The sequence below is a fragment of the Mus caroli genome, chromosome 9 (genome assembly GCF_900094665.2).
Source record: "Mus caroli chromosome 9, CAROLI_EIJ_v1.1, whole genome shotgun sequence".
In the NCBI taxonomy this organism is placed as follows: domain Eukaryota; kingdom Metazoa; phylum Chordata; class Mammalia; order Rodentia; family Muridae; genus Mus; species Mus caroli.
The window spans coordinates 61,484,533-61,495,902 of NC_034578.1; the positions used below are offsets into that span (position 1 = coordinate 61,484,533).

Genomic DNA, 11,370 nt, shown 5'->3' on the forward strand with positions numbered 1-11,370 from the left:
AGACGAGGAGCATTGCAGGGACAGCAGACGAGGAGCATTGCAGGGACAGCAGGCTCGGGCAGATGTCAGAAGCTTCCTGAGCCGAGGAGCATTGCAGGGACAGCAGGCTCGGGCAGATGTCAGAAGCCTTTTGGTTTTTCAAGTTTGACAGTAATTTATGTAACCTGAACAAATGATTACCACTAAAGCATTGAAGAATTCTGAAGAATATTGAAGAATAAAAAAGCAATAACAATTATCTATCTGAAAACAACTCATTTTTCACTCTTTGTCCCAGCATATCTGGCTGCAGGTGCGTGTTTAAACTCCAACCTTCCTCAGTACCCTGCAAACACTTCCGTGCATGTCGGTTCTGAGCTGATTTCCATAATGATGAGTCAGGGAGCTTATGAAGCATCTCCCGCAGAGATGGCCACTGGACATCAGGGGAAGATGCCATAAAGGCAACCGGAGTTAGTAAGGGGATGGCTGGAGACACAAAGACAGAGACTGACCCTAGGCTACAGAGTGCAACCAGGAGGCCCAGGGCAGAGCATGGCACACCCAGCAAGCAGTAGGAGAGAAGAACGAGGACAGAAGCCGACACGGGCAGCCAGGCAGGCAGGAGGGAGGGAGCCTGGGCTTTCTGATGTCCAGAGCAGCACGTCCACGAGCTGGTCACATGATATGACAATGAGCACAAGGAGCTAAACAGCATCTGGGCAGGAGGATCCTGGGAAATTGGATACAAGCAGACTTGGAGGAACAGAAGAGGAATGTCAGACCAGCAAGCGAGCGAGCGAGGTCATGCAGAATGGAAGGGGAGAAAGTCGAGGCAAAAGTTACATAAACTGAGGCAGGGAAAAGGAGCAGTAGCTGGGAACCATGCAATGTCCAGAGGGGCATTTTGTTTCTTTGGTGCTGAAGAAGTCAGAATAAACCTGTGAGTGGTCAGGTCTTGTTTGGTATACTTATGATCCTAGTGCTATGGAGGCTGAGACAGAGGGATTAACTTGAATACAGTGAGTTTGAGGCCAGCCTAGGCTACCCGACACCCTGTCTCAAAAGAAACAAAACAAGCAAGAACACCTGTAGAAGAACTGAGGGTAGATGAATGGCAGAACACATGTGTGTTCAGCAAGTCTGAGGTCCTAGGTTCAATCCCCAACCTTAGAACCAGCAACAGAGAAGCAGCCTGCAGACGGGGAGGCTGATGATAATGCAGAGTATGTCTTATTTCAGCATCAGCAACACTTTGTATTCTTACAGATCATGAGCCCGAGCAGCCAGCACCCACACGATGGCTCACAAACATCTATAATTCCAATTCCAGGGCATTCAATACTCTACTCCAGCCCCTTGGGCACCGGACATGCACAACACACACGCACAGGCAAAACACACCTATACATAAAAGATTACTTCTTAAAACATGGCTTGAGGTAATACATTTGTTAATTAGCTGGATTTAGCTATTCAACAATGTATACCTATATCAGAATATCACATTATACATGATGAATATACACAATTTTCATTAAACAAACACAGTACTTCCAGGTGGACTCACCTGTGGGCATGGGCTCGCTCGGGGACTCGCCCGAGGCCTTGTCATCACTGTCATTTTCACCCAGGGCGGCTGTTCTCCCTTTCCATTCACTTTTGGGGAGCAGCTCCACCACCACCACGTCTCCATGGATGGAGCGGTTCCGAGCCTTCGAGCCATGGATGAGGATGTCGCTGACCAAGCCTGTGTGCGACAGAGAGGCTGGGAGTCAGTGGCTGCTGGGCAGGAGCACTGCCTCACGGGGGACATTTCAAACGGACGCCTCTCAAGTATAATCATTCTGCTGAGATGTTTCCTTCTTCCAAGGGGCTGCAAGGGGTGCAGGGGGTACAGGGGGTACAGAGGGTGAAGGGGATTAAGGGAAGGGGGTGCAGGGCCTGCCATACAATGAACAGGGTCTGAGGCTGGATCTTAGAAACCAGGTCAAATGCCAGATGTGGGGTGCATGTGGGTAACACATGCACTTGGTGGACTGGAGACAGGGGGATCTTGGGAAGCCCACTGGTGAGTTAGTCCAGCCAAACGAGCAAGCTTCACACCCAGTGAGACACTGTCTCAAAAAATACGGAGGAGGTTGGGAAGACAGCTCAGCGTGCTTTGTAAGCATGACAACCTGAGTCCTGAACTCCAGCACCCACATAAAAGCCAGGGCACATAAACATGCATTATACTACACTACATACACACACACACACACACACACACACACACACACAAAGTAGAGAATGACACAGGAGATACTCAACATCAACTTCTGGCCTCCAAAAGTAGTGCACATAATGGTGAATGCACCCGTATACCCTGCATAACTCTCCCCCTCCCCCCATGTGTAATCTTGGTTGTCAACGTGACTGCTTCTGAAATCATAAAACATAAGCAGTGGGATGCTCCAATGAGGGATTTCCTTGATCAGACCATTAGATTATTAGAAGCAGACTGACCCTCCCTAATGCGTGTGGCACCTTCTGGTGGGAGCCAGATTAGAGGATGTGGATTTGTTTCTGCCTGAGGTCTTCACCCTCAGCTGTAAGTCCCACTGTCCTGTTGTAGAGGCCTTCACTGATATTAGAACTAACTCTTGTGTTGTGCCAGGTTAGGGGAGAACTAAGACAGCTCCCATGTTACAAGGCTGGATAATGTGTTTGTACAAGGCACCCATCATTATTTTTTGTTGACAGTCTCACATGGCACATAACTTACCATGACCACTCTTCCCCTTCTGTTATTCTGTCTTGAATCCTTCCCTATACCATCACTTCCTGCATGCAAGTGAGCCTACCCTGGAATTATGCCCAACCCTTTCAGGGCCTGCAGAGCCAAAGGAGTGGCCAGCATGTGAATGAACTACACACACAGGACAAGAACCGGCAGAGGGCAGGAGCCGTGGGAGCCACTACCTGGTCTCCTTCAACCCATTTTCACCTTCAAGATTTCCTCTTCCTTTTACATTTCATCTTAGTTTTGCCATCCTGCCTGAGATGTGCTCACAGGAGAGTACATAGGGGCAGTCTAGGATTGCTCACGTCACAGCCTGGGCTGCAAGCTCAGCTGCACCGGTTAGCAGTGGGGCCTTAGGGGACGTGCTTCCTTTCCTTGTATGGCAGTTTAAACACACTGCAACAAACCAGAAATTAAGGCCACAGCTGGCTACAAGGACGAGTTAAAAACCCAGAGCACAGTAAGACTATAACCATGGAGGATGACAGCCTGGTGAGCACAGGAGAGGACCTGGATGTGTGCGGCGGGGGCTGTGAGGCAACCCCTCTATCTGCAGATGCACACTGTATTACATCTCACTCAGTGTATGGAGGGTGACAGCCTGGTGAGCACAGGAGAGGACCTGGGATGTGTGCGGTGGGGGCTGTGAGGCAACCCCTCTATCTGCAGATGCACACTGTATTACATCTCACTCAGTGAACTGAATCTCCTTATTTATTAGAGACAGTCTCTCTCTGTAGCTCTAGCTGTTCTGGAACTCTCTTTGTAGACCAGGCTTACCTTAAATTCACTGGGATCCTGCCTCTGCCTACCAAATGCTGGGATTAAAAGCATCATTCTCAGCTTAATTTTAAAGAATTAAAAAATAAAGTCAGAAATGACAGACAAATGGCATAAGCAAAGCATTATTATCCTAGTACTAATAACACAGCCCCAAATTGTAGATAAAATAAACGTAGGGGGGAAAACCCCTAAAATCTACAAGCCCAGTGAATACAGGGCTGCGTGACAGTTCACACTTTCATCACTGTACAATGTCAGAACCAGAAAGGCGACCTGGAAATGTGGGTGGCACCGACCTGAGTCCTTACTGCTGGCTCCCTGTAGGCGAACGAAAGCTTCAATCTGAGCTCTGTGCTTGTTGACATTCAGAATTCCCTAAAATCGTAAGCAAGAGTTGGCATAAACAAAGTTCTTTCCTGACACAGTGTTTAAAATATTATGAAATGATCATATTCTTCGCAGACTGTGATTCCTGTCGTAACCACTATGGTTCCTTTTCTTGAGAACACATTTCTGGCTTGAAGTACTCTGAAACTCTGCCAGCAGGGCCGGGCAAGCCGTGACCAAGGCTTAGCTCCATTCAGCACGGTGCACACAGCTTCGGCCCCGTGAGATGCTTCTCAGTTGCCTATTAGAAATACACAATTCAGCTAGCGAGATGGCTCAGTGGGTAAGAGCACTGACTGCTCTTCCAGAGGTCCTGAGTTCAATTCCCAGCAACTACATGGTGGCTCACAACCATCTGTAATGGGATCTGATGCCCTCTTTTGGTGTGTCTGAAGAAAGCTACAGTGTGTTCATATACAAAAAATAATTAAATAAATCTTAAAAAAAAAAAAAGAAATGCAAAATCCTCGGGGAAGTAGTTCTGAACCTGACTGTGATAGATACACAAGGCAGCACACAGCCATACACGGACAGGAAATGCATGTGGGTAAAGCAGTCACAGCTGAGCAGTTACTGTATCAGAGTCCTTCCCTAAACCCCAGTAGCCCTGGGTTCTGGGTCCTGGGGAATCGCAAAGAGGCCTTCCTTCAGAGGGGCAGGGAAGTGGCAAAGGAGTAAAGATTAATTGATAAGCATGCTGCTGCTGCTGTCACCTCCACACCCTCATGCAAAACTGTATGTCTCTGCCAGCAACGGAAGGCTACGGGTATACTTGTGTGACACTTGGGCAGCTTAGAACTAGACTGTTAAGGATTATAGAGAAATGGCTCCCAAACAGCCTTGATCTGGGCAGCTCTGCCTACTCAAGCCTGTCCTGTGGCCTGGCACTGGACTTGGAGCCTGGAGTGGAAGGCCAACTGAGAAGAGAGAAACTATGCTGTTTGTTGCTGACATCCACCCTTCGCTGCCACCCTTACCTGGATGTAGCGTCCAGATTTGATGCCTGCTTCCAGTACTTCCAGGGGAAGATGTTCTGGGTACTCTTTCCCATGGGTTTCCTGACTCTCAGTCTCCCTTTCCCGGCGAGACTGAAGGATGGAGTCACAGAGCTCATGGGCAGCCTTCAAATCTGGCCAGAAGTTGTCCAGGTAATTCTGCGTTTAGTAATGGCACAAAGAGATACCATCAGATGCTGAGTCTTCATCTCAGCACTACCGAAAAACCAAGAGGGTTGGAACACTGGCATGAAGACCTGAGTTCAAACCCCAGCACCTACATAAAACATGTGGTATGGCTACAGATATGCCTGTAACGCCTGTGCCGAGCAGTGAGGACTTGGAGACAGGAGGCCTGCTGGGGTTTGTTGGCTTAGCCTAGCTTCAGGGTAAGTAAATCATGTCAAGGGAATAAGGAAGAGCTAAAGCAAGGCATCCAGTGTGCTCCTCTGGTCTCTGTGTATGCATCTGTACATACAGATGAACACACACACACACACACACACACACACACACACACACACTCTACACACACACACACACATACCACACACCACACACACACACACACACACACACACACACACACACACACACCAATCTGATTTTCCATCTATCTCCCTTCTGCACAGGATGGTCTACAGAGGACATACAGAACAATCTCCTAGTATGTATGTTTACCTTCTTACACATGATATCAAGGCTAAGATACATCCTCTTCTCTCAAATTATCAAGGAGAGAAAAACGGCCTTCTGTGGAGGCCAGCACTTCTGTTAATGTCGAGTCCCCCTAAAGGGTCTGTGTACACTGCCGTGAGCATGGCGACTCTGCTCCTGTCACTTAGCACCATGTTTTTCTTAGGAAATAACCTCTTCATGAAGAATTTATCATCTTGGTTCTTTGCATCTAACTTCAAATCCCCAAAGAAAACTCTGTCCCTGCTCATCTGAGCTTGCCAGTCTCTCTTCCTGCTGCCACTAACCTCTATGGAGCCTTTGGTCACACAGTTTGCTCAAGAACTGCTCTACAAAATAAAACTGTCCTATACTACTGGACTACAAAGAAACGTAATTCTCAAAAAAGTAGAAAAATGTAATTTTAGTCAACTGTCCTCTGCGGGAACAAGACATGATATATTGCAACAGAAAAAACAAGTGACACTGTCATTAATATCTGGCGCCCCTGGAATTCTCTGGCACTCCAGAACACATTTTTATAGCACAGTCAAGAAAATTCTATTGGCAAATCTTTAGCAATTCATGCACACGGGAACCCTTATGGAATCTACAATTCAAAATCAAGCTGGACACTCTATAACCTGACAGGGTAATGGCAGCTGTGTCTTGGTTTTTGCATTAGAAAAACCGCAATCAGCTAGTAGATTTGATTGGCCAACTGGACAGACAGGTGAGACTGGCCATCTATGGAGAGATTAACAGCCTGATCTCTTGAAAGGTTCTTAAGAGATAGGAAGACGGTGTTGCTTTGACAGTCTGAAGCCACTGGCACTGATAAAATGCCATGCCTGTGACCCGAGAGCCTTCATATAAATGGTGTCACATCTTAACCCCGTCTAGGGCTCCTGCTCTTGCTCACACTCTTGTCCCATGTGGAAGAGTGGGGGGTGGGGCGGACACTCAAGACTGGCTTGCGGGGCTAGGGAAGGCTCTTAGTTAGTTGGTAGGATGCTTGCTTAGAATGTGTGAAGCCCTGGGTTTGATCGCCAGCATTACATAAACTGAGTGGTGGTGCACACCTGTAATCCTGGCACTTGTCTCCACTTTCCATGGGAAAAGCAGAAGTTCAAGGTCACCCTTACCTACACAGGAAGGTCTGTCTGGTGTCCATGGCCTTGGGGGAAAAAGCAGACTCTGTGTGTGTGTGTGTGTGTGTATACATACATATACATACATACATGCAGGGAGGGAAAGAAAGAAGGGGAGAAGGAGAGAAATTAGATTTAGAACAGCTTGCCTTTGTGTGTGCTGGCTCGCTAGCAGTTGTATATCTCTAGCAGACAGAAATCTGGGAGGCAGTTCAACAAGTGGCTCGAAGCTTCAGCACCTGGTTCTAGGGACCAATTCCAGCTTTGCCATTTAGTAACAGAGGCCTGTGGGCAGGGACTTAGTTTCTCCGTGCTTCAGATGGGCTACTGGCCCACCTCACTGAGTTGTTCAAGAATTGAAGGAAATAACACACTTATTTATATTACTATTAAGTAATGTATTTACCACGGAAACATGGTGGTTATTGTTAATGAGGAAGAAACAAATAAAACTACCATTGTATAGGCAAAAACATAAGACCATTGGCAACTTTAGTGTTAACCCGCCACCAGCATACCAGCATCACCCGTGGAAACACACATGACTTAGGGCTGCAGGTATAGGTCAGTGGTAGTGCATGCTTAGCATGGTGAGGCCCTAGGTTCAACCCCAATACTAACACACACATGTACACACACACACAACCATGTCAAGACAGTAACACACAATACAAACACACAACACACACAACACAGTTTACTGGGAGCAGAGGCTTGCTGGGCTGCTCTTGAGATCTGTGTTCCCCTTAGTTTCAGGAGTCAGCCTGAATTTGCTAGAGTCAAGGCCACCTGGTCACCAATAATGCTATAGACCATCTGCTTTTTTTTTTTTTTTTTTTTAAAGATGTACTTATTTCCTTTATGTGTATAAGTGTTTTGCATGCCTGGTACCTGAGGAAGTCAGAGGAGGTCCGTGTGGGTGCTGGGAACTGAAACTAGGTTCTTGGTGAGAGCACCAAGTTCAAGTGCTCCAAACCACTGAGTCACCTTGCCTGGTCCCAGTATGGACCATCTTACAGTCCTCCTCCTGCTCTCTTATAGTCCTCCTCCTGCTCTCTTACAGTCCTCCTCCTGCTCTCTTACAGTCCTCCTCCTGCTCTCTTACAGTCCTCCTCCTGCTCTCTTACAGTCCTCCTTCTGTTCTCTTACAGTCTTCCTTCTGTTGTTTCTCACTTTTGTTTTGTTTTGTTTTGTTTTGTTTTTTGTTTGTTTCCAGACAGGGTTTCTTTGTGTAGTCCAGGCTGTCCTAGAACTCACTTTGTTAGACCATCCTGGCCCTGAAATCTGCCTGCCTTTGCCTGGGATTAAAGGTATGTGCCACCATACCCAGCTCCCCTTTCTTTTATGAGACAAATTCTCACTCTGTAGCCCAGGCTGGCCTCAAACTTTCAGTAAGTCTCCTGCCTCAGTACCTCTAGTATTGGGATTACAGGTGTGAATTCTACTTTCTCTTTTCTGTGTTGCCAAAGGATCTAGACTGAAGGGCTGTGCATATATGTGTGTCCGTCTACATGTGTGTGTGCACATGCGTGCCACTGGAAATACCTTGAAGGAAATGACAAATACGCCTTCTGTTTCACTTCCATACTGCTGAATGGCCTCTTCATCTTCTGTCACCATAACGATGGGCATCCTGTCCTCACAGTGGTGATAGTACCAAACAGCTGAGTTGTATATGCTCCTGGGAAAGCAAAGGGTGGTGAGCATCCCCAGGAACAACATCTGCTGTTCAGAATGTCACACTTGGCTCACACTGTCATCTTGTGTCCATATAGCTAATCTTTGTTTGTTTGTTTGTTTCTTTCTTTCTTTCTTTCTTTCCACAACAAATACTTCTTGGGTATCTACTCTAGATAGCCAGGGGCTGGACCCTCTGTGAGACAAAATGTAATCAGAAAGCACCTCCCATCTCTTCTTCCTAGAAGTTCAGTCCCCAGAGCACCATTTTCAGTTCCCCCATTCTGTCACTTTGTGACACTTTCTAACTGGAGGCTGAGCTACAGGGCACATGGGAAATGACTATGGAAGAGGAGGAACAAGTATCCTCCCCTGTTAGAAAAGCCAGCTTCAGCTACACGATAAGCCTGGAATATCCCCAGGAGTGGGAGTGTTGGTGTGGGTCTGGAGAACTGGCTCAGGACTATACTGGTAGCATTCACAGTGAAACACGTATTTGTAAGGTCCATTCTGCAGTCTGTCTCCCTTTCTATAGGGCTATGGCACTTAACACTCCACCCCAAAGACCCTTGGAATTTACACCTAGGGGCACTTAGCTAAGTGCCTGGGATCTTACCTTGGGCTACCTTGTGAACAGTTCTCCAGGCCTCTCCAAGCCCCTAGCAGGCCCAGCTGAGCCTCCTTGCCCACTTTAGCCTCACATCCTCCACTGCTCCCCCCTCTTACTGCCATCACTTCCACTCCTGCTCTGGGGAGCCACTTTCTGCAAGTACCCCACACCCAAGTGTGAAGCAAGCACTGTACTTTTGGGTGGGTCTAAACTAAGTCACTGCATTTTCTAGAACAGTTTCCATTTAGTGAGACTGGCTGAGGACATTAAATTGAGCAAGTCATGGAAAGGCAAAGTCAAGCCTTCTACACTACTGGGAGGACCCACCAGCCCTTGCTCTGGTCTAGGAGTCTCAGGTCGGGGACCTTCATCTCTGCAATCCCAAGTTTAACAACTGTGTAATCAGATGCCGCTTCAGTGTTGACCACAGTCCTAGAAGAGTTATTGCCGTACTTTGTATAGTACACAGCAATTCCAAAGAGCCACAGATGAGGAAATTCAAGAGGACCCTATGAAGAGCGAGGTGAGTCGGGGCGCACCTGGTCTGCCACTTCTCCATGGCTTCCCCCTTTTCCCGGGGGAGGTAACAGTGCTGCTGGAACTCATTAGCAAAGAGAACGCAGTCATGGCGAGCATCCTTCAGGAGGTTTCGCAGTTTGTTATACTGTCTGCAACACAGGGGACAGAATAAATCTAACTCAGCAGGTACTCATCTCCTGCCAACTCCTGCCAAGGATCAAAACAGATGAGACATTTCAGAGTGTGAGATAAATTGTTTAAAACCCAAGAAACATCTTAGCACTAGGGAGACTGAGGCAGAAGGACCATGAGTTTGAGGGTGGTTTGGGAGACAGTGAAAACCTGTCTCAAAAGACAAAATAAGGGCTGAGAAGATGGCTGAGCAGGTAAACGTGCTTGCTACCAAGCATGAGGACCTTAGTCCAAAACTTCCCAGAACCCAAGGAAAGCCAGGTGAGAGCACATCATCCCGGTGCCCAGGCTGGGAGACTGTGGGATGGAAACGGGAAAAGCCCCAGAAGCCAGCCTGGGTGTGCAGCGCTGAACAAGTGATGCAGTCTGACTCAAAGTGAGAGGCAAAAACCAGTACCCAGGGCTGTCCTCTGCCCTCCATGCACACTGTGGCATGCATGAGTCACACGCACACACACTGATGAATGCACACACACACACACACACACACACACACACACACACCTGAAAAGCATTGATTCATATTGGCTTTGGTGTGCTTGCTGTCAGTGGCTCTCAGTTTTGCCTGTTAGTTGTCAGCACTTGGGGAAGGCTCATTAATTAGTTTGCAGATTAATTGGACTCCTTCTCCTGCTTTCCCTCAGAGACGCCTGGCCATTTTACTACATAGCTACATGATCTGCCCTATTACAGCTGTAGTACACAGAGGCAAGTAGAGCTTGGCGCCTTCTTTTGGTTCCCACTTTGTTGGGAAATGGTATTTTTAAGTATTAATACATTTCCTGTTAGCTGGCAGGCCTAGAAAAGGTCATGTAAAGTACATTAGTTTAAGAGTTTATCTGTGAATTATATTTATGCAGTCTCCATGATTTAATAAAGTAGGAATAGACCCATCTGCCAGACAGTTAACAGAAAGTTTTCCCAGTCCAGAGCCTTTGGGCAATGCGAGCCAGTTCCATGCCCAAACAGCAAGTCTGCCATGGGTCATCTTCTAAAAAGGAATTTTCCTACAGCCTGTAACTGAGAGATTACAGGAAACATTTAGGCAGTTATTTGAAAGGGAATTGGTTGGGTTGTTGGTTTTGTAGCGCTGGAATCCAACCCAAGACCTGTACTCACTCTGGTTATTTGTGGACAAATGATCACTCTGGCTAACATCCTTCCTTCAGCAAGTGTGCCCCACCCTCCTAGGCCAAGCCTTTGGCTGGAAGGGTGAGCATTACTGTACTGAATGCCCTCAGAGACACCATCTAGCCAGGCCAGGCTCACACCTGCAGCGGCCTGACTACAGCAAGCAAAACAGCTATTTTGACCAGATGAAAATCAAAACCAGAACTGCCATGTGATTCAGTAAGCCTACTTCTGGGTACATGTCCAAAAGAGAACACCAGAGCCTTGTGATATAGCTCAGGGTGGAACACTTGCCTAGCATGCAGGGGCCCTGGGGTGAACCTTGAACCCTGCTGAATAAGCACACAAATAGATAAAAACATAAAACCCGGGGCTGGTGAGATGGCTCAGTGGGTAAGAGCACCCTACTGCTCTTCCGAAGGTCCAGAGTTCAAATCCCAGCAACCACATGGTGGCTCACAACCATCCGTAACGAGATCTGGCGCC

At 47.5% G+C, this 11,370-nt stretch overlaps 1 protein-coding gene across 4 annotated transcripts in view; it reads right to left on the reverse strand.

Annotated features, from left to right (window-relative positions):
- Dis3l (DIS3 like exosome 3'-5' exoribonuclease) overlaps positions 1–11,370 on the reverse strand; it is a 34,475-nt gene that overhangs the window by 13,650 nt on the left and 9,455 nt on the right. For 3 of the 4 annotated variants that reach the window (XM_021171468.2, XM_021171469.2, XM_021171470.2), the window contains exons 3-7: positions 9,582–9,710; positions 8,301–8,436; positions 4,912–5,088; positions 3,844–3,922; positions 1,550–1,729 (exon numbers count right to left, since the gene is read on the reverse strand). In XM_021171468.2, the coding sequence (XP_021027127.1) occupies positions 1,550–1,729; positions 3,844–3,922; positions 4,912–5,088; positions 8,301–8,436; positions 9,582–9,710 (701 nt within the window). Of the gene's footprint in view, positions 1–1,549; positions 1,730–3,843; positions 3,923–4,911; positions 5,089–8,300; positions 8,437–9,581; positions 9,711–11,370 lie in introns of those variants that run through there. The other variant, XM_021171471.1, reaches the window with a different exon arrangement.